This window comes from Artemia sp. Qi Xiang Cuo, chromosome 17 (genome assembly GCF_049724085.1).
Source record: "Artemia sp. Qi Xiang Cuo chromosome 17, ASM4972408v1, whole genome shotgun sequence".
Classification (NCBI taxonomy): Eukaryota; Metazoa; Arthropoda; class Branchiopoda; order Anostraca; family Artemiidae; genus Artemia; species Artemia sp. Qi Xiang Cuo.
In genome coordinates, this window is record NC_142810.1 from 18,380,848 (window position 1) to 18,405,063 (window position 24,216).

Here is a 24,216-nt window from a genome sequence, read left to right on the forward strand (position 1 = left end):
CGTTCAGAAATTAAATAAAAAAAAACTAAAGAAAGTAAGGAGCAACATTAAAACTTAAAATGAACAGAAATTATTCTGTCTATGAAAGGGGCTGTCCCCCTCCTCAATGCCTCGCTCTTTACGCTAAAGTTAGAATCTGTCACACAACTTTATTTTTTAAAACAAGTAAAAACTTAGGTTAAATACGTAACCTAACCTAGGTACCTTCCCCCCTTAAACACCAAAAGACAATCGTTTAAATATTGTAACTCCATGAGAAACCACAGCTTTGCAATGTTTTTTCTATAGCGGTCTCGTGCAAATAGCCTATTTGACAGGTTTTTCGTTACTGGTTTCCTTGTACAATAGCAAATTTTTTTCCTTGGACAAGGCTGTACCCAGGGGAGTACCCCCCTCCCACAAACGAAATGTTTGTCTGACTTGTAAAAATGTAACAAAAATGTAGGTAAACAAATTTTGGTGTTTACGCATCATGCGGGTATACTGTACAGGGCTTTCACTCTCGAAAATTAAAATTCGGGGACAAGTCTTAAAAATTCGAGGAGTTTTCGGGGACAAGTCTTCAAGATTCGGGGATTTTTCGGGAAAAAACAAAATGGAATTTCGTTGCGAAAATTTGGGAGGCAAAATTGGTTTTATCTTCGTTTTCAGGCTGAAGTAGGGCTTGGATCTGCGTAGCAAATCTAGTCTTTTACAAAATAGGTTTTAGATCCAGAGCCAGAGCCCGGGATTGAACCCATAGCTCAAAACACTTATTGCTGATATTGCGGCAAAAACTTCAAAATTGTTTTCAAAAAAAAAAGAAAAATTGTGAACACATGTGAACTGTAAATACCAGTAGCAATTTTTTATTAAGTCATTAATCTCGGAAATTCATTATAATATTTAAAAACAAAAACAAATATTGTTTGCGGTTTCTAGATAAGTAAATTAAATAGAAAAATTCAACCTATAAGTACCGGGTAGTATTAAAACTTATAACAAATAAGAACTAAACTAAACAAGTAAATTTAAACTTAAATTAAAAAGGGAATTTTGACGACAATTGACATTATTGGTTTTTCATGCTGCTTCTAAGGACTTAGTTGTTAACCCCCCCCCCCCTATAAAAAATCCTACCACGGAAAAATGGAAAATCCCCCCCCCACCCACACAAAAATTTACCCCGCAGAAAATGCTCCTGCCGAAAATACTTCCCATGGAATGTACCCCCGCGAAAAATACCTTCGGAGAATACCCACCCCCGTGCGGGAAATACCCCCTCCAAAGATACATTTTTTTCATTGTTTGTTTCTACTATGCTTTTCTTTCTTTTGGCTACCTCATAATTAATATATAGTAACCGATCAACCCCCAACCCTGTGACCATCCATATTCCAAATATAATACTTATCGCAGTCTCATTTTTATATCAGCCCATCGCCTGGACATGATAGCTGTTGGCTACAAATCATAATAAAATTTACTAGGCTAATTCTTTTACTTCGCACTAACATTATTTGGCCTTCTTAACCAACTGTTCGTGATACATAAGTCCGAAAATATTTAAACCTTGACAAGAAAACAATATGAGCCTAATACCCAAATTTTTACTTTAAGCTGTATTGTAAATTTTCTTATGGATAATATTTTTGGGGTTACTTCCGTTTGAATCCTTCATTCCCCGACCTTTAAATAGTCTGTAGCTAAATTTTGCCTCATTAGGAGGGGGAGGGAGTTGTGCATTTTTTATGGTAAGAAGATCGTAGTTAAGGATAGTTCTTAGGAATAAATAAATTATACCACATTTTCTTAAAAAAAAGAAAAGCTATCTCAGAATTAGCCTTCATACAGGGCTATTAATTGTTAAAGCATTATAAGTTGTAAATTTACTTGGCTATCCCGAATTTGAGCAGAATTTATTTTCCGTGAAATAGCCTTTGCCTAATTAACTGGTTTGCAAAACCGTAAAAGGCATATTTTTATGCTATTTTGTTTTATTTCATTAGCCTCAACCAAACTTCACTTATCGCGTGTTTCCCAGATTTTAGAACAGTACCGCCAATTTAATCTCAGAAATTATAAACACGTAAGTTTATTTAAAACCAAGTTTTGTCAGAGACAAAACGCATATAGAGACGACAAACAAAGAGATGGCACAAGAAAGATGTTTGTTTTTAGATCCTCAACTAGATTGACTAAAATTCCATTCAAGATTTTGTAATTAACTAAGCGAGTTCAAGCAGTTGATAGCATTTGTCTATTTTGGAAGTAGCAAATTAAAAGTAGACACAACAGAGTAATAGGAATATTGCTTTAAGGAATTGTTGGCACCATACATTATCATGGACAAAATGATCAAGACCCCAGGGAGGGGGGTACATAATAAAGTTTTTGAAAATCTTCAATTTATTTCTTGTTTGTTTGATATATTTTTTTTTGTAGAATCAGAATTTATTTATTGTAAGCGGTTTTGATACTTCAGAAAAATAGTCATTATTTAATAATATATCAATCTACTCTGTACACAGGGGCGTCCCGAGACTCATTTGGTTGGAGGGGGGGATGCGATCTTTGTAAATTTTACCGAATCACTACCTGATTTATGCCGTTAATTAAACTTAAGTTTGCGTTAATTAAACTTACTCCTGATGCAAGTTTATCAGATCAACTATTTTACACCCCTAAAATTTTTTATTCGATCAACCTATTTCCTATTATCCCTTATATTGGACCTCTTAGATTCCTTTTTAGGGAAGCAAATTACTTAAAAACAAATATTGTGCTGTGAAGGGTCTAAGCCAAAAAAGAAAATTTAGAATTAGGAAATGTCATTTTGTTTTGTTAAGAATTGAATTGAGTGAAGGCCTAGAACAGGGTTTTCTGGCGCGAAGCGCAGTGGCGGAAATGAAAAAAAAAAAACCTGGGGAGGGGCAAATTCCATGTCTCAATAGGCAGCCTCAAGTGGGTTGAATTAGCAAAAAAAAGGGAGGGGGAAATCAAGCCAAATTAAGCGGTAGCCAACTTAAAATTCTTTGGATAACAAAGTTTAGAACACAATTAGATATACAAAAATTCAAGTACATAAACACAATTAAGCAAATAAATCATAAATTTGTTTGCATCACGACTGAAGTATTCAGAGAGAGCCACTATTCTAATGGGAAATGTCGTTGCTTCAGGGAAGCAAACTTGTCGACGGCAATGTTATAATCTATCATTTTGGCTTTTTCCGGCTGGGTTGCTATAACTAACAAATCGCTAAGTCGCTCATCAGTCATGGTTGTTCTGAGATATGTCTTAACCCTCTTAAACGTTGAAAAAAAATTCTCGTTCGAGGCAGTTGAAACGGGGAGCGTCAAAGCAATTTCGAAAGCTTCCGAGATGACAGCAAAGGCGTCTTTGTTCATGTAGAGGTAGGCAAGAGCTTTTGATGGCATTCTGGTTTCGTCCTTTGTAAATAAGATTTTTCCAAGGCTATCTCCGACTCAAACTTCAACTCGTTTACTAATAATGTAGGAAAGTCACGTACAACCAGGAGCTTCGGTGAACTTGGCTCAAACTCTTCTAAGCCTTGGATTACTGAGAAGTTTTCACCAAACCTTTGTCTCAGCTCCGAAGTTACTCGGTCGACTATGAAGTATATAATGTCCGACCTATAAGTTTGAAAATGTTACGATCCTCTTCTGTTCGATTTCTTGCTCTGGTACCGACAGTGGTTTCGACGTAAAAATCGAGAAGGCGTCTGCTTATAGCAACCGAGCGTCTAGGCTTTTCTATTTGAATTGAGTGCTGCTTGCATAAGCTTTTCGTTGCTTCGACCATCTTAAACCAACGCTCTTCAGATCGGAGCTCTTTAACCTGTTGTTGAACTGCTTGAAGCAGAGAATTTACGCCTGAAAGAACGAGGCTCTTGGACTGGAGTTGTCTGGATGCAATATCTATCGGACCAAGGATACTGCTCATTATTTCAAGAATGAGCAAGAATTTGGCATCAATTGTTGCCAGCAACCCAGAAGCTTCAGAAGGTCCTCTGTTGAATTGGCTTCATTCGAAATAACCCTTAGTGTTTCGAGAATAGCGAGAATAGCACCTAAATGTATCTGGATCTTCTGAATTGAGGAAAACCAATAGCACCATCGAGTGTCGGCTAGCCGCTTGAGCTCAATCTTATTTTCTCGGCGTTCTTGTTGGGTTCGAAGGAAAAGATCGTGACGTGGTATACTTTAACTAAGAGACATATAATGCTTGAATGCAAAAAAAGAAGTTTCTAACCTCTGTACAAAAAACTATTGACTACACAAGCACAAGATTTTCGCGATGGGTGTGATAATGAATATACCTAGCTTGTGGTGCAAATCTTTTAAGAATAGCCTGAACACCATTATATACGCCGCTCATGACGCTCGCACCATCATAGCATTGAGCCACACAGGTGCTCCAATCCAGTCTGTAAGTTTCAACAAGATCCTTGATTGCATTAGCAAGGGATATTGCATCTAATTGTTCAAGATGTGTACTCCCGAATGTCTCCTCGCGGATGATAACATTCCTATCAATAAACCGAATAATTAAACCAAGATGCTTTTTTTCGACAGATCTTTCGTTTCATCTGCGCAGATTGCCCAATATTTCTTAATAGAGCATCTTGTTTGTTCTCGCAAGAGGTCAGCCAGTATGTTTATAAGACTATTTTGGTAGTCGGGACTCATAGCTTCCATACCGATGTTTTAGTTTTTGCTGAAGATCCGGGTTTCCCTCTGTCATCATTTCTAGTATTTCTATAAAATTACCTCGATTGTGTGAGTCTTCGTGTTCATCATGACCTCGAAATGGGAGCTTTTGGCATGCTAGGGCACATGCCACTTTCGTAAGTGTGACTGCATGCAGGTGATTATCCGCTATGGCTTCCTTCCGATTTAAATAGAGTTGCAGCTATTGACTCAGATGTGCCACACTCAATTGCTTTATATCTGGTCCAGCTGCGATTCGCTTCGTTATGAGTTTCTGAAGCCTCGTGTTTTCCTCGTGTTTGAAGCTCGAATCTGCTGTAAATTTAAGCTGTGATTTGAGAAAGACTGATGAAAACATTAATGTTTGCGGTCAACATTGATCGCGCCGGCGGCGCGCCGCTGACATCTTACCGGTGGCGCGCCGCCGGTGTCTTACCGGCGGCGCGGCGCGGCGTGCTGTTTTTTGTCCCGCCGCCGCCGGTCTTCCCTCATGGGCGTGGGGCCGGGGTCTAAAACCAACGGTTAAAGAATCTATTTTACTCAGATAGCAACTTGAAACAATTTTCATGGACTAATTTCATCATGAACGGACTAAGAATAAATTAAGGGGTAAAGGTGAGGTTCGCCTAAATGAGGCGACTAGGGGGGGGGGGATTACGGTGATGTAGGCGGGAGAACTATTTATAATTAATATCGAGTTGAGTTTAATGTGTCAAGTGTCAGAATCTAAGTTTTTCCAAAACATTTCGTGGCAATAAACTGTAAGTATGGAGCGATCCGGCTCAAGAGCAATCAAAACTCTAAAAACCGGAATTTTGATACCCATAGATACATCAATAGAATCAGATTTTCATGCTGAATTCAAATATATAACTTTCATCAAGTTTGGTCCTACCCATCAAAAGTTACGTGCCTGAGAAAATTTGCCTTACATTTGAAAAAAGGGGGAAACACCCCCAAAAAGTCAGCCCTCCTCCCGGGGACTTTGGTGGATTAAGTCACCCTAAAAGACATTTTTATCATATTTTCAACCATGTTGAACAAAATGGCTATCTCAAAATTTTGACCGGGTGACTTTGAGATTTTCATGCTGAATTCAAATATATAACTTTCATCAAGTTTTGTCCTACCGATCAAAAGTTACGTGCCTTAGAAAATTTGCCTTACATTCGAAAAAAGGGGGAAACACCCCCAAAAAGTCAGCCCTCCTCCCGGGGACCCAAAAAGAAACACCCCCAAAAAGTCATAGAACTTTAATGAAAATCACACCATCGGATTCAGCGTATCAGAAAAACCTGATGCGGAAGTTTCAAGCTCCTATCTGCAAAAATGTAAATTTTGTATTTTTGGTCAGAAGAAAGATCACAGATGTGTGTATTTATTTATTTTTTTTTTCATTTACCCAGGGGTGATCGTACCGATCCAATAGTCCTAGAATATCGTAAGAGGGCTGATTTGAACGGAAATTAAAAGTTCTAATTCCCATTTTAAGGGACCATAAAAATTGGAGGGCAACTTGGCCCCCTCCCACGCTAATTTTTTCCCAAATTAACCCAATCAAAATTTTGAGATAGCCATTTTGTTCAGCATAGGCAAAAATCTAATAAATATATATTTGAGGATGACTTAATCCCCCACAGTTCTCAAGGGAAGGGCTGGAAGTTATTAACTTTGCCCATTGTTCACATATAGTATTGGTTAATGGGAAGTATAAAGACGTTTCAGGAGGGATTCTTTTTTGATGGGTGGGAGGTGGGAGGAAAGGGTTACGGGGGAGGATCCTTCCATAGAGGATGTTTCCTTGGGGGAAGGGACATATCTATGAAGGGGGCGCCGGATTTCCCGGCATTATTTAAAAAACGATCAGATATTAAATAAAAAAATATTTTATTAAACTGAAAGTAAGGAGCAACGTTAAAACTTAAAACAAACAGAAATGATTACGTATATGAGGGGGTTCGCCCCCTAGTCAATACCTCTTCCTTTTCACTAGTCTTTTTTTTCGTAGTTTCAAAAGACCTATCTATTCTAAGTAACCGGCTTTTGTGATTCAGGGGTTTGTGTTCGAACAATACTCGAATTGTAGCGTACAGTTCCAGATAGTGTGTAGGGAATAAATCTCCTTATATACCCAGTAAAACATACTACTGTAAAAGTTCGTTATGTAATTTGATTCGTAGGTTATGTCAGAAAAAAATCTCCAGACAGCCGTTTAGCCAAAAAAGTAAAATTAACATGCTAATTTCGTATTAATTATTCATGTAAGGTGAGCCAAAATTTAAGCTGCGTTAATTCAAAAATGTTCAGAAATTAAATAAAAAAAAAAATAAAGAAAGTAAGGAGCAACATTAAAACTTAAAACGAACAGAAATTATTATGTATATGAAAGGGGCTGTCCCCCTCCTCAATGCCTCGCTCTTTACGCTAAAGTTTGAATCTGTCACACAACTTTATTTTTTAAAACAAGTAAAAACTTAGGTTAAATACGTAACCTAACCTAGGTACCTTCCCCCCTTAAACACCAAAAGACAATCGTTTAAATATTGTAACTCCATGAGAAACCACAGCTTTGCAATGTTTTTTCTATAGCGGTATCGTGCAAATAGCCTATTTGACAGGTTTTTCGTTACTGGTTTCCTTGTACAATAGCAAATTTTTTTCCTTGGACAAGGCTGCACCCAGGGGGGGGGGAGTTGAACCCCCCCCCTCCCAAAAACGAAATGTTTGTCTGACTTGTAAAAATGTAACAAAAATGTAGGTAAACAAATTTTGGTGTTTACGCATCATGCAGGTATACTATACAGGGCTTCCACTCTCGAAAATTTAAATTCGGGGACAAGTCTTAAAAATTCGAGGAGTTTTCGGGGACAAGTCTTCAAGATTCGGGGATTTTTCGGGGAAAAACAAAATAGAATTTCGTTGCGAAAATTTGGGAGCCAAAATTGGTTTTAGCTTCGTTTTCAGGCTCAAGTAGGGCTGGTGAAAGTAGGGCTTGGATCTGCGTAGCAAATCTAGTCTTTTACAAAATAGGTTTTAGATCCAGAGCCAGAGCCCGGGATTGGAACCCATAGCTCAAAACACTTATTGCTGATATTGCGGCAAAAACTTCAAAATTGTTTTCAAAAAAAAAAAGAAAAATTGTGAACACATGTGAACTGTAAATACCAGTAGCAATTTTTTATTAAGTCATTAATCTCGGAAATTCATTATAATATTTAAAAACAAAAACAAATATTGTTTGCGGTTTCTAGGTAGGTAAATTAAATAGAAAAATTCAACCTATAAGTACGGGGTAGTATTAAAACTTATAACAAATAAGAACTAAACTAAACAAGTAAATTTAAACTTAAATTAAAAAGGGAATTTTGACGACAATTGACATTATTGGTTTTTCATGCTGCTTCTAAGGACTTAGTTGTTTCCCCCCCCCCCCCCATAAAAAAATCCTACCACAGAAAAATGGAAAATCCCCCCCCACCCACACAAAAATTTACCCCGCAGAAAATGCTCCTCTGCCGAAAATACTTCCCATGGAATGTACCCCCGCGAAAAATACCTTCGGAGAATACCTACCCGCGTGCGGAAAATACCCCCTCCAAAGATACATTTTTTTCATCGTTTGTTTCTACTATGCTTTTCTTTCTTTTGGTTACCTCATAATTACTATATAGTATTCCATGTCTCAATAGGCAGCCTCAAGTGGGTTGAATTAGCAAAAAAAAGGGAGGGGGAAATCAAGCCAAATTAAGCGGTAGCCAACTTAAAATTCTTTGGATAACAAAGTTTAGAACACAATTAGATATACAAAAATTCAAGTACATAAACACAATTAAGCAAATAAATCATAAATTTGTTTGCATCACGACTGAAGTATTCAGAGAGAGCCACTATTCTAATGGGAAATGTCGTTGCTTCAGGGAAGCAAACTTGTCGACGGCAATGTTATAATCTATCTTTTTGGCTTTTTCCGGCTGGGTTGCTATAACTAACAAATCGCTAAGTCGCTCATCAGTCATGGTTGTTCTGAGATATGTCTTAACCCTCTTAAACCTTGAAAAAAAATTCTCGTTAGAGGCAGTTGAAACGGGGAGCGTCAAAGCAATTTCGAAAGCTTCCGAGATGACAGCAAAGGCGTCTTTGTTCATGTAGAGGTAGGCAAGAGCTTTTGATCGGCATTCTGGTTTCATCCTTTGTAAATAAGATTTTGCCAAGGCTATCTCCGACTCAAACTTCAACTCGTTTACAAATAATGTAGGAAAGTCACGTACAACCAGGAGCTTCGGTGAACTTGGCTCAAACGCTTCTAAGCCTTGGATTACTGAGGAGTTTTCACCAAACCTTTGTCTCAGCTCCGAAGTTACTCGGTCGACTATGAAGTATAAAATGTCCGACATATAAGTTTGAAAAATGTTACGATCCTCTTCTGTTCGATTTCTTGCTCTGGCACTGACAGTGGTTTCGACGTAAAAATCGAGAAGGCGTCTGCTTGTAGCAACCGAGCATCTAGGCTTTTCTATTTGGATTGAGTGCTGCTTGCATAAGCTTTCCGTTGCTTCGACCATCTTAAACCAACGCTCTTCAGATCGGAGCTCTTTAACCTGTTGTTGAACTGCTTGAAGCAGAGAATTTACGCCTGAAAGAACGCGGCTCTTGGACTGGAGTTGTCTGGATGCAATATCTATCGGACAAAGGATACTGCTCATTATTTCAAGAATGAGCAAAAATTCGGCATCAATTGTTGCAGCAACCCAGAAGCTTCAGAACGGTCCTCTGTTGAATTGGCTTCATCCGAAATAACCCTTAGTGTTTCGAGAATAGCACCTAAACGTATCCGGATCTTCTGAATCGAGGAAAACCAATAGCACCATCGAGTGTCGGCTAGCCGCTTGAGCTCAATCGACTTTTCTCCGCCTTCTTGTTGGGTTCGAAGAAAAAGTTCGTGACGTGGCGCACTTCGGCTGAGAAAGACATAATGCCTGGATGCAAGAAAAGAAGTTTCTAACCTCCGGACAAGAAGCTATTGTCTGTACAAGCACAAGATTTAGGCAATGGGCGTGACAATGAATATACATAGCTTGTGGTGCAAATACTTTAAGAATAGCCTGAACACCATTACATGCGCCGCCCATGACGCTCGCACCATCATAGCCTTGAGCCAGACAGGTGCTCCAATCCAGTCCATGCTTTTCAACAAGATCCTTGATTGCATTAGCAAGGGATGCTGCATCTAATTGTTCAAGATGTGTACTTCCAAATGTCTCCTCGTGGATGATAGCATTCCTATCAATAAACCGAATAATTAAACCAAGCTGCTCTTTTTTTGGCAGATCTAGGGATGCTAGGGCACATGCCACTTTCGTAAGTGTGGCTATATGCAGGCGATTTTCCGCTATGGCTTCCTTCCGATTTGAATAGAGTTGTACCTATTGACTTAGATGTGCCACACTCAATTGCTTTATATTTGGTCCAGCTGCGATTTGCTTCGTTATGAGTTTCTGAAGCCTCGTGTTTTCAATCCTTTCGAATAGCTTTTTCCAGTTATTCATTCCGGTGTCGACAAACACTACATTATCAGAAGTATTTCCATGATTTCTTGTTAAGGAAAAGTGCCGACAGCAAAAGCAGTAAATGGCGTCTTCTTTAATAGAATATTCTACCCATGGGTTTTTCTCATAGGCTTTAGCAGAAAAACGGCAACCGTTTGTTTTGGGGTATTTGGCTAGCTTTGGCTGGTTGGGTAACTCCCTTTTGTGGTGGGAGATGTCAAGATTGCCCCTCAATATCGTATCCGATGCATCGGTTACACTTCCACCCTAGAAAAAAATCCAGTGATTTAACTTCTAAACATTTTAACTTTATTCAGAGGCCGATAGCTCTGAAAGAGTTGTTCCCTTAAATAGGTGTCTAGGAGACATATGGAATAATAGACTTTCTTAGTGAAATATCTCTAGAATTTCCAACGCTCCACAGCAAAAAATACTGTTTTCAATCCATTTACTTCCATTTATACAGAAACTTTCGCCACTCTAAACCTTTTTTCCGTCGGTAAACTTTCGTCGTGCTCCCCCCCCCCCGCCAAAAAAAAGTGATAGTGACGCCCTTGCTCCTAGCTTCTAATTAGCTTTTCTGCTACTGTTTAGTGTTACGTATTGGCCTTTTGCCTTTAATAGTTTTCGTTTTTGTTATTTCATGATTAATAACGGGGTGGTCTATTAAATAGGGTGCTTTTTCTCTCATTTATAATAATAGCTTTATTTCCTCCAAAATTGACGATAGCATACAAATATATCTTTCGACTGATCATTTAATACGCTCTAGCATCTTCTGCATGTTAAAGCGCCTCCAAATGCTCAAATTCTCAGTTTTTAGAATTTGGTAAAATAGTCTAAGCTAGTCAACTAAAATTTAAAAGGGTTAAAACATATATATCACTTTTTGTCAGTTTAACTACGAGTAGAATTTCCTAGATTAAACGATAACATAATCCGAATAAGACACTTAGCAACTCAATACAACAAAATCCTCGTACTTATCTAGCTTATCAGCTAAATCTAGGAGGGCAAGTTGTAAATTTTGTTTCGGATGAAGCATGCTGACGTGAAGTGAATGCCTCGCAATAACAGCCGATTTCACTTTAAAAAGTAGAATTTTGTCACGAAACAGCAATTTTTATTTATACTAAAACTGTCAATTCAAATGTATTTTAGCTCTTTTTCGTTCCCTTTTTGCGCCATACCCAGTTTCTAGGGTGAGAATATAACAAGAGGCATAAATAATGGTGAGCAGCCGCCGAGCAAAAATGGCTGGGCTTTAGGAAAGCATTTAATGCTCTTTCATTCTCTTAAAGCTCTTCCAAAATTTTGCCATAAATTATGACTGATAAATCAGGCTGTAGTCCCTGTAGTCATCTCTTGAAGTCCTAGCCTGCCCCCCCCCCCTCTTTGAATGACACCTCTATATCTATAATTGTTTGTTATATGCTTGGTTATATGATTTTCCCCACAAAATTTGCGATTTATACATTAATCCAAAGTTGTAGCGTGAAATTAAGATCTTACTTCTGCAGGTTAAACTTTAGTTCGCATGGAATTTATTGCATGAAGCAAAGGCTATAAGTTAGCCGGTTGACTAGGTTTAAAAATAGCGATTATTTTTCTCTGACTCATCGCACACTCTTATTCAACAAATGAATTCATTCAATACAGGGTTGGCACCCTGACCTGGAAGAATTTACTAAATCGGAGAGAAAAATTTACTAGATCGCATCTGTTTTTAACTAAATGCTAAAAAAAAAATTTGCGCGTGCGGCTACGCCGCACGAGAACCATCAAGCATCGATTTTTAATATAGGAGGATAATCAATTTCTTTTTTTCTCCTTTCCTCTTTTATTTTTCGTTTTTTCTTCTGTTTTTCTTCTTTTTTTCTCCTTTTCTCTTTTCTTTCGTTTTCATAGTATGATTGAAAATTATATATATATAGTATGATTGAAATATGTACAAAATTGTAAAACAAACAAGCAAAAATTGTAAATTGTCATATGTTTACGATAATTTTTTTCTTCTGAATTCAGGGAAAATAAAAAAGTTTTGTTTACTATAAACTTTTTACTAAATTTCGGGAATTTTTCTAGATCCTTTAAATTTACTAGATTTTTTTTACTAGATCTAGTAAAATCCTACTGACGGTGGCAACCCTGATTCAATACTATCTTTACTTGACAATGCTAGAGAAAACTCGAGGCTCCGGGTCAGGGTTGCCACCGTCAGTAGGATTTTACTAGATCTAGCAAAAAAAATCTCGTAAATTTAGAGGATCTAGTAAATTTCCCGAAATATAGTAAAAACTAGTAAAAAGTCAGGATTTATAGTAAACAAAGACTTCTTTTATTTTTCTTGAATTCAGGGAAAAAAATTGTCGTAAACATATGACAATTTACAATTTTTGCTTGTCTGTTTTACAATTTACAATTTTGCTTGTCTGTCTCAGAGACAGACAAGCAGTCACCTATTTTCATAAACAGACAATTCACTTCCGGCGTCTAAAGGTCGACAAAATCAGCTTTCTGTGTATTAAATCTTACCAACTAAAAATGAAGCTATATCCGCTTGCAGCGTGGATGCACGCGCAAGTTTTTTTTTTGAGCAGTTAGTAAAAACAGATGCGGTCTAGTAAATTTTTCCTCTCCGATTTAGTAAATTCTTCCAGGTCAGGGTGGCAACCCTGCTCCGGGTTACTATCTTTACTTGACAATGCTAGAGAAAACACGAGGCTCCGGGTTACGCGTCATTTCGCATAAGATTTTGTATTCGATAAAATTTTTATTTTTTATTCGGATGAAGGATAAATAAGGGTATAATCTAAAAAAAAATCAAGGGGGGGGGGGCAAAATCAGGTCGGGGGGGGGGGTAACTGCCCCTGTCCCATAGCAATTTAGGCCCCTGATAGTAAATTCTTCCAGGTCAGGGTGGCAACCCTGCTCTGGGTTACTATCTTTACTTGACAATGCTAGAGAAAACACGAGGCTCCGGGTTACGCGTCATTTCGCATAAGATTTTGTATTCGATAAAATTTGTATTTTTTATTCGGATGAAGGATAAATAAGGGTATAATCTAAAAAAAATCTAGGGGGGGGGGGTAAAATCAGGTCTGGGGGGCAAAACGAGGTTTGTGGGGGGGGAGGGGTAACTGCCCCCCTGTCCCATGGCAATTTAGGCCCCTGATCAGTTTCTTTTTCTCTAGCTTCAGTTCTGAAAATGCAATTCTTATTATTTGAGTTGAATCTTAAGACATTAATGTTTTTTATTTAGGAAATGTATTTGCATATCTTTAAAACCTTACAGGCCTAATTTGGGACTGAGAAAAGTTGTTAAGCTGAACAATTGTTTTAGGCTACTTCATTTATGCAGGTTTTTTTTTCCAAGGTTTCACTTGCATCTTTTTTGCAAGGTTTCAAGGACTCGTAATTCAATAATATGAACTGCCAAAAATTTACCCATACTTTAGCCTGTAGACCCATCCCTGAAAGTTTCATCTTCCTAATCTAACCCCTTCACAAGATAGGCTAGTCAAAAGTAGCCTAGGCTATCTAAAGGAGAATTTTACCATTTTTTGCTCTCCCTTTTAGACATTAGAATTTTTAATTGGTGTTTTTCAATGGAAAAATTAAAAAAGGACTATTTGTCCACCCCCCTGTAGATTTTGAAAAATAACCTATTTTGCACTCAATATTTAGGCTGCTAGATTTCACACCTGGCTTCAGGACAAGCTGAATATTCGGTAAATATTTACCAAATCATATCATTGAGTTTCAAATAAAGTGAATATACCATTTGATGCCTTTTTTATGCTGATTACGAATATAATAATCATTTCTATCGGAAATGAATATATGCCAATTTAGAGTATATATTTCTACATTAGGGGGGTGTGGGCAAATTTTTTTTCTGATGTAAATGGGAGGTAAGTTTAAATTTTACCCCCCCCCCCTAATGTAGAAATATATACCCTGAATTGGCATATATAGGGGGGGGCTGAAATTCATTTCCGATAGAAATGATTATTATATTCGTAATCAGCATAAAAAAGGCATCAAGTGGTATATTCACTTTATGCTTAAGTCAATAATATGATTTGGTAGATATTTACCACCGTTTCTATCGTAAATGAATTTTAGCCCCCCCCCCTATATGTATCAATTCAAGATATATATTTGCACATATGGGGGGGGGGGCTGAAATTTATTTCCGATAGAAATGATTATTATGTTTGTAATCAGCATAAAAAAGGCATTGAATGGTGTATTCACTTATTCCTAACTCAATAATATGATTTGGTAAATATATACTGAACATTCTACTTAATCCCTGTTTGTGATGAGATATTTATTTCAAAAAAATCGCTATCACAAGCCCACAAAGGGCCGAATTCGGGCTTACGAAGTTTTATATGCAGTAATGCTCAATGAAAAAACTACTAATTTTGATAATTATCTATGTTAAGAATACATAGCTAATAGATACTTCAACTACTCGTGTTATGCAATTTTTCCAGGTCATTTTCGGAATAATAAACTTTGTTATTTGTGTTTTGTATTAAGAGTTACCTTTTCTGTGGTGCTTTTCCTTCTTCCTCTTCTTCTTCCTTGTCCGTAGTTTCTCTCACCTTTTTACCTGTTGGACTTGTGTTATTTCTTATCACGGCCAACTTTTGATTCCAGGCTTCAAGGTAAGCTTTAAGTTTTCATAGTATGATTGAAAATTATATGTATATAGTATGATTGAAATATGTACAAAATTGTAAAACAAACAAGCAAAAATTGTAAATTGTCATATGTTTACGATAATTTTTTCCCTGAATTCATGGAAAATAAAAAAAGTTTTGTTTACTTTAAACTTTTTACTAGTTTTTACTAGATTTCGGGAATTTTACTAGATCCTCTAAATTTGCTAGATTTTTTTTTACTAGATCTAGTAAAATCCTACTGACGGTGGAAACCCTGATACAATACTATCTTTACTTGACAATGCTAGAGAAAACTCGAGGCTCCGGGTCAGGGTTGCCACCGTCAGTAGGATTTTACTAGATCTAGTAAAAAAAAATCTAGTAAATTTATAGGATCTTGTAAATTTCCCGAAATATAGTAAAAACTAGTAAAAAGTCATGATTTATAGTAAACAAAGATTTCTTTTATTTTTCTTGAATTCAGGGAAAAAAATTGTCGTAAACATATGACAATTTACAATTTTTGCTTGTCTGTTTTACAATTTACAATTTTGTTTGTCTGTCTCAGAGACAGAAGAGCAGTCAACTATTTTCATAAACAGACAATTCACTTCCGGCGTCTAAAGGTTGAAAAAATCAGCTTTCTGTGTATCTCTTACCAACTAAAAATGAAGTTATATCCGCGTGCAGCGTGGATGCACGCGCAATTTTTTTTTGAGCATTTAGTAAAAACAGATACGATCTAGTAAATCTTTACTCTCCGATTTAGTAAATTCTTCCAGGTCAGGGTAGCAACCCTGCTCCGGGTTACTATCTCTACTTGACAATGCAAGAGAAAACACGAGGCTCCGGGTTACGCGTCATTTCACATAAGAATTTGTATTCGATAAAATTTGTATTTTTTATTCGGATGAAGGATAAATAAGGGTATAATCTAAAAAAATCTGGGGGGGGGGGGACAAAAACAGGTCTGGGGGACAAAAGAAGGTCTGGGGATAATACAAGGTCTGGGGGGGGGGGGTAACTGCCCCCCTGTCCCATAGCAATTTAGGCCCCTGATCAGTTTCTGTTTCTCTTGCTTCAGTTCTGAAAATGCAATCCATGTTATTTGAGTTGAATCTTAAGACATTAATGTTTTTTATTTAGGAAATGTATTTGCATATCTTTAAAACCTTACAGGCCTAATTTGGGACTGAGCAAAGTTGTTAAGCTGAACAATTGTTTTAGGCCACTTCATTTATGCAGGGTTTTTTTTTCCAAGGTTTCACTTGCATCTTTTTTGCAAGGTTTCAAGGACTCGTAATTCAATAATATGAACTGCCAAAAATTTACCCATACTTTAGCCTGTAGACCCATCCCTGAAAGTTTCATCTTCCTAATCTAACCCCTTCCCAAGATAGGCTAGTCAAAAGTAGCCTAGGCTATCTAAAGGAGAATTTTACCATTTTTTGCTCTCCCTTTTAGACATTAGAATTTTTAATTGGTGTTTTTCAATGGAAAAATTAAAAAAGGACTATTTGTCCACCCCCCTGTAGATTTTGAAAAATAACCTATTTTGCACTCAATATTCAGGCTACTAGATTTCACACCTGGCTTCAGGACAAGCTGAACATTCGGTAAATATTTACCAAATCATATCATTGAGTTTCAAATAAAGTGAATATACCATTCGATGCCTTTTTTAATGCTGATTGCAAATATAACAATTGCAAATATTCTTTTAAGTGGTCAAGTTATAACGTTTCAAGTCAAAGTTTAAGGCTACTTTAACTTCAGTGGGCTCTGCTAACTGTGCAAAAGAAAAGTAATTCATTTCTATATATATATTTCTATACTAGCTCTAGATAATCTACCAAGCGGGAAACTACCACAAATCAGCATCGATAAATAAATGAAACCCAAAACGAACGAAAATAACAATAAATAACTGAGTCAAACTCAAAACGAGCAGATTAACATAAGTTGGGCTCAAAACCTCTATGCCTTCCCAAGGCCAGAACATAATTTTCAGTTTACTGAAAAAATATAAATGTTTTTACTTTTATAACTTTGATAAGTCAAATAGTATTAACATTTCGATTACTAAATATCAGTATATGTATATTAAACTTACAATGCATATTCATTTGTATTTTTTTCAGTAAAGTACAAATTATGTTCTGGCTTTGGGAAAGCATAGGGGTTTTGAGCCCAACTTATGTTAATTTCTGCTCGTTTTGAGTTTGACTCGGTTATTTATTGTAATTCCTGTTCTTTATGGGTTTCATTTATTTATCGATGCTGATTTGTGGTAGTTTCACGCTTGGGAGATTATTTGATTTTAATTTTGCTCATTTTTTGTTTAATGGAGTTCTATACTTTTCTTTGAAAAAACTAATTTTTTGGAAACAGTTTTTTTAATTATTTTCTGTTCGTTTTATATTGACATAGTCTTTTCAGGGAAAAAGAAAATAATACTTTAAATCTTTTCGTTTTTTTAAGAATTTATAGTTTGGCCTGTTATTTGTACGCTGGAAAACAATTTTCAGCAAAATTTAACATAGACCCTTATAAAAATCTGGACACAAATAGTAGTGTTTAATTTAGTTTCATACCTCCTCTAGTTGACTAGAAATGGAAAACTTGATAACATTCGCAAAAAATTTGTTTACTTTCTTTGATAGCTTGGATATACTTACGCCATTTTGATTTGGTCAAATTTTAAGAGCAGAAGAAGCCCTGAAAGTTTGAACATAATAACCTCAGTCGTTCTTGGGATACTGCTGAGATGCCTTATTGGGAATTTGCATAAACACAGTACATTTTGATTTAATCTTAAGGCAACATTTACTTTATAAACATAAAGGCAAATGGAAGGGTGGGCGTGGGAGGGGGATTAGTTTCCCTCCAATCACTTTCGACTATTAAAAAGAACATCAGCCCTTTCTATTATCAATCGAATGAACCTTTTTCGAAGTTCCTACGACAACTCCTTCGATACGAAGTGCCCTGGTCTAAACAACAACAACAAAAAATGATACATTATGGTTTCGGGAAATGGTGGGCGTGGAAGGGGTGTTAGTTGCCTTCCAATCATTTTCGACTATTAAAAAGGGCAGAAGCCACTCCAATCTCTAATTGAATGAGCCCTTTTCCAAGTTTCTACGTCAACTTCTTCGATATGAAGTGCCCTGGTCTAAAGGAAAAAATAATAAATAATACATTGTGCCAACATTGTTCTTATATACCCCCAGGGCATAACTGCAAAACCCTTGCCCTAAGGGTTGTGGGGGATTAACCTTCTCAAAAAACATTTTCTCTCTGGAAATCAGTTACTCTGAACAAAATGGCTATCTTAAAATTTTGATTGGATGTGTTTGGGGAAATGGTGGGCGTGGAAGGGGTGTTAGCTGCCTTACAATCACTTTCGACTATTAAAAAGGTCACTAGTTATTCCGATTTCCAATCGAATGAGCCCTTTTTGAAGTTTCTACGGCAACTCCTTCCATACGAATTGCCCTGGTTTGAAAAAAAAAAAATAACACATTGTGCCAACATTGTTCTTTACTTAGACAGATCGATTGCGCTGCCTATGATAACATCCTGAAAAAGTGGAAGGTGGAATTTTTTTTCAAGAAAAATTTCTTCTTTTCCTTCCTACGAACCGATAGGCCTAATACATGGCAAGCCCAAGATGACGGTATTTATTCTTAAGAAACAGATTAGCCGGGATGACGGTTGTAGCCCGGAGGTCGATATCGATACCCAAAAAAGAGAGAAAAAGAAAACAAAAAAACACGGCGGCGTATTAGTGACGCCGCCGACGACAAAATCAGCGGCGGCGTCAGCGCGCTGATACAAGTTCGGTGGCGCGCCGCCGTTTTTTTCGGTGGCACGCCGCCGACTTTTCGGCGTGGCTTCGGGGTCTACTCACAGGGTCGCTTATTAAATTTCCGTAACAAGTTTCAACCACCGTTAGGTCATAAACAAATTTCCATCGGTCAGGAAATTCCTTTGCGAGGCTGTTGATCATTACTGAAAAAAGGAAGGGACCTAGGAGAGTACCTTTGAGTATGCCATTGTGTACAGGGAGAGGATTTGAGTAATGATTTTGGTATTTATCAACCTGCGATCTATTTTTTAAGAAGGAGGCAGCCAATTTCACCAGTAAGGGATCAATATTGAACTCTTTGACAAGTTTCTCAATTAGAATATTGTGGTTAACAAGGTCGAATGCTTTCTGAAGGTTGATGGAAATTAAATTTAGCCAGGAATTAGGCTTTTCAAGGATTTTCCCGATGTGATCAATAAGAGAAACGAGGTAATGGGAAGTAGAGGTGGATTTCAGGTTCCCAAATTGTTTCAAGTCAGTAAGAGGTAGGATTTTTTCCTATAGCCAATCTGCAAGTAATCCTTCATAAAGTTTCGGGAAAATAGGAGGAAGAGTAATAGGCCGAACGCCTTCAAAACCAGGCTTTCCGATTTTCTTTCTCAAAGGGGTTATGAAATCCTGTTTCCAAATTGTAGGAATATGCCCAGACTCGGTAATCTTGTTATAGAGGAAAGACAAGGGCTTAGACAAGGAATCACCGAAGGCACTAATAAGAGGAAAGGGGATATCAAAAGGGCAAATACTTGTCTTTCTTAGTTTTTGAATTCTTCTTTCTGTCTCAGACCGAGAAACAGTGGGCAAAGAAGGGGAAATGGCTCCTGATGGTAATTGGTCAGACATTTGTGGAAGACTCTGGACAATGGAAGCGAGGAATTTATTGAGATTATTGGCAGTAATATCAGGGGACTCGGGTAGATTAAAGTTAAGCTGTTCAAGCCTCCTGGCACACAGCTTTTTAACCTCGGAATACCAGTTTTTTGGTTTATTAGTAAACAATATTTCGACCTTATATTTGTAGTACGATCGTGCCAATTTGCAAATTTCTCTTTTAATTGATTTTCTTAGTTTATTGGCTTCATCTGGTTTACCATTTTTGAAAAGCTTCAATTTGGTTCTAATTAGTGTTTTTATAGTTTGGTTAATAAAGGGTTTGTCACTTGAGCAAATGGTAGGCTAGTTGATTTCCAGATAGAAAATATGTTTTTTGGGAGGACGCTCCCCCACAACCCTCAGGGCAATGGTTTTAAGTTATGGCCTGGGGGCATATAAGGTTTTTATAAGAAGGTGTTTTCGTAGAAACTTCTAAACAGGCTCATTCAATTGGAAATTCAAAGGGCTAGTTCCCTTCTTAATAGTCGAAAGTGATTAGAGGGGAACTAGCCCCTCCCCCACACGCATCATTCCCCCAAACACATCCAATTAAAATTTTGAGATAGCCATTTTGTTCAGCGTAGTTGATTTCTAGATTGAAAATATGTTTTTGACGGGAACACTCCCCAAAAACCCTCACGGCAAGGGTTTTAAGTTGTGTCCTGGGGCATATAAAGTTTTTATAGAAGGCGTTGTCATATAAACTTCAAAAGGAGCTCATTTGATTGGAAATTTAAAGAGCTAGTGCCCTTTTTAATAGTCAAAAGTGATTGGAGGGCAACTAGCCCCTCCCACGTACATCATTCACCCAAACATATCCAATCAAAATTTTGAGATAGCCACTTTGTATAGCGTAGGCTGGTTGATTTCCAGTTCGAAAATATTTTTTTAAGGAGGAAATTCCCCCACAACCCTCAGAGCAAGGGTTTTAAGTTATGCCTTAGGGGCATATAATTTTTTTGTAGAATGCGTTGTTGTAGAAACTTCAAAACAGCTCATTCGATTGGAAATTCAAAGGGCTAGCGCCCTTTTTAATAGTTGAAAGTGATTGGAGGGTAACTAGCCCCCCCCCCCCCCGCCCATTATTCCCCTAAACACATTCCAATTAAATTTGAGATAGCCATTTTGTTCAGCGTAGATTTACAGATAGAAAATATGTTTTTAGGAGGATACTCCGCCACGGCCCTAAGGGCAAGGGTTTTAAGTTATGCCGTGGGGACGTATAAGGTTTTATAGAAGGTGTTGTCGTAGAAACTTAAGAAAAGGGCTCATTCGATTTGAAACTCAAAAGGCTAGTGCCCTTTTTAATAGTCGAAAGTGGTTGGAGGGCAACTAATCCCCCTTCCACTGCCATCCTCCCATTTGCCCATTATGTTAAAAAACTACATGTTGACTTAAGATTAAATCAAAATGCACTGTGATAGTGCTAATTCCCAATAAGGCATCTCAGCAGCATCACAAGAACGACTGAGGGTATTATGTTCAAAGTTTTGAGACTACTTCTGCTCTTAAAATTTAACCAAATCAAAATAGTGTAAGTGTAACCAAGCTATCAAAGAAAGTAAACAGATTTTTTTGCGAATGGTATCATGTTTTCCATTTCAGGCTAACTAGAGGAGGTATGAAACTTAAGTTAAACAGTACTATTTGTGTTCAGATTTTTAAAAGGGTGAATATTGTTAAAAATTGCTGAAAATTTTTCTCCAGCATACAGATAGCAGGCCAAACTATAAAGTCTTTTAAAGGAAAAGATTTAAAGTGTTATTTTCTTTTTCCCTGAAAAGACTAAGTCAATACTAAACGAACAGAAATTAATTGAAAAAACTTTCCACAAAATAAGTTTTTCAGAGAAAAGTAAAGAACTCCATTAAACAAAAATGAGCAAAATTCAAATCAAATAATCTACCGACCGTGAAACTACCACAAACCAGCATCGATAAATAAATGAAACCCAAAACGAACAGAAATTACAGTAATTAACCGAGTCAAACTCAAAACGAGCAGAAATTAATATAAGTTGGGCGCAAAACCCCTATGCCTTCCCAAGGCCAGAACAAAATTTGCACTTTAAACGCTGGCCACCCCCTTCTACAGTGGTCTTTCATTGTACAAGGCAATATTTTTAAGCTATTAGCGCATAATTCACTGGATTTTGGCTCAGCTTTAAGTGAGTCTGAAGGAGTGGTGGCTCCTGTAATCACCACTTTGCTACAATAGGAGGCAAACTTAATATTTTTGGCTTCTTTATGGTGGAACATTTTGAATCCAGTCACGGAAAAGTGTATTTTCTTACATTTGGCTCTTAGTAACTTATTTTAGTCAGCAAATAATCTTAAAAAGTAACATTATGCCATGAAAAAGTTGTCTCTTAATTAAATAATTGTCTCTTTATTAAGGTGATGGACAACCTGTGGTTCAAATTAAGAGATCATGAAGGTGTCACACATTACCACCAAGCATTAACTGCTCAATATACAGAATTAATCCCCTTGTGGACAGGGAGTGGAGATTCATACAGTGAGGTAGAGATCATCACTGAACAGGAAGTAAGTTGCCACAATAATTTCCAATAATGAAATAAATGAAATTATTAGTAATTAAATGAAATTTAATTACTAATATAGTGAATACGAATATAATACTAATATATACTAATATAATTTAATTACTAATTTAATTTCCAATAATGAAATAAATGAAATTATTAGTAATTAAATGAAATAATATGCAGACTGAAGTATCTCAAAATGTTAGGGGACTTAGTTTCAGTTATTGAGTTTAAGCTTTGATTTCCAAATGCTCATAAAAATTACCAAATTTAAGAAATTCGCAACAATAAGTCACATGTTGTCAAAATACTCAAAGACTCCTCTTTGATCCCCATCCAGGCTCAAAGCTTCTGCTATGGTCATTTCCATAGAAATCTCCAAAGAGTTTCTTTTTAAAATAGCTTTCAAGCGTAGTTAGGGGTATTTAGCCTTTTTTGCTTTTCTTCAAAGCTTTGAAAAAAGTTGTTTTAATATTCCAAATGTTACATTTCTTATATTTGTGCATATTTTTGGTAATCATTTGTGGGGTGATCGAATCTTTTAAACCACTGTAGATACGTAAGAACGTTGCAACATCTAGTACCCTGAGGTCATAAGACTGTCAAAGACTCCTCCTTGAACCTCTCAAATTGAAAGCTTTTATTATGACCTGGCCTTTTAATGTAACCTGGGCACTGGAGCAAGGGCCCCATCGTCACTCGAGTGCAACGTTGGGTGGGGATGTAGATATCGCTTTCGTCACACCAATTTGTTTTAGTGTGAATCTGCCTGGTACTTATGAATGAGTGTTTTCAAAGTAAACCCATTTCATCAATAAGAAAAAAACGGATTGGACGCATATGTTCCTTTCCTTTTGGACGATAAAACTATACAAGTGCTGTATCAAGTATAACTCACGAAAATCTTGTTAATTTTTGTCAACTTTTCAACTTTTTGGCATCCCTGCTTTCAATAAAAAAATTAAAGTACTATCAGTTAAGTATAATAACTCCCTATACCCCCCCCCCCTCTGGATACCATCTTGATAGGTAACTGTCTCTGCTTTAAATAAAAAAAAATTAACTTATTGGTATCCCTGCTTTTTAATAAAAAAATCGAGGTAATATCATTTAAATATGATAGCTAACTACCCCACCCCCTCTAGATACCACCTTAATAGGATGCTGTCTCTGCTTTAAATTAAAAAAAATAATAATAACTTTGGCATCCCTGCTTTCAATAACAAAAAATTCGACACATTATCATTTAAATGTAATATCTCCCTACCCCCGCCCCTCTGAATACCACCTTGATAGGATACCTGTATCAAGCATAACTCACGAAAATCTTGTTAATTTTTGTCAACTTTTCAACTTTTTGGCATCCCCGCTTTTAATAAAAAAAAAATCAAGGTACTATCACTTAAATATATTAACTCCCTATGCCCCCCCCCCTCTGGATAGGATACCGTCTCTTGCTTTAAATAAAAAATAATAATGAACTTATTGGCATCCTTGCTTTAAAAAAGATAATCGAGGTATTGTCATTTAAATATGATAGCTCATTACCCCCCCCCCCTCTGGATACCACCTTGATTGGATGCCGTCTCTGCTTTAAATTAAAGAAGAAAAAAAACTTTGGCATCCCTGCTTTCAATAAAAATCCTGCTTTCAATATACCTGAGGTCATATGACTGTCAGAGACTCCTCCTTGAACCTCCCAAATTGAAAGCTTTTATTATGACCTGGCCTTTTAATGTAACTTGGGGACTGGAGCAAGGGCCCCATCGTCACTCGAGTGCAACGTTGGGTGGGGATGTAGATATCGCTTTCGTCACCTATTCGTTTTAGTGTGAATCTGCCTGGTACTTATGAATGAATGTTTTCAAAGTAAATCCATTTCATCAATAAGAAAAAAACGGGTTGGACACATATGTCCCTTTCCCTTTGAACGATAAAACTATACAAGTGCTGTATCAAGTATAACTCACAAAAATCTTGTTAATCTTTGTCA

At 36.9% G+C, this 24,216-nt stretch overlaps 2 protein-coding genes across 2 annotated transcripts in view; one reads left to right on the plus strand and one right to left on the minus strand.

Annotated features, from left to right (window-relative positions):
• LOC148941974 (uncharacterized) overlaps nucleotides 1-24,216 on the plus strand; it is a 68,041-nt gene that overhangs the window by 25,191 nt on the left and 18,634 nt on the right. The window contains exon 3 of the mRNA XM_089103463.1: nucleotides 22,072-22,221. Coding sequence (XP_088959589.1) covers nucleotides 22,075-22,221 — 147 coding nt within the window. The 5' untranslated portion in view covers nucleotides 22,072-22,074. The remainder of the gene's footprint in view (nucleotides 1-22,071; nucleotides 22,222-24,216) is intronic.
• On the minus strand, nucleotides 8,600-9,415 carry LOC148941977 (zinc finger MYM-type protein 1-like). The gene has a single exon (XM_089103192.1). It carries the CDS (start codon nucleotides 9,413-9,415, stop codon nucleotides 8,600-8,602), a length of 816 nt encoding a protein of 271 aa, XP_088959318.1.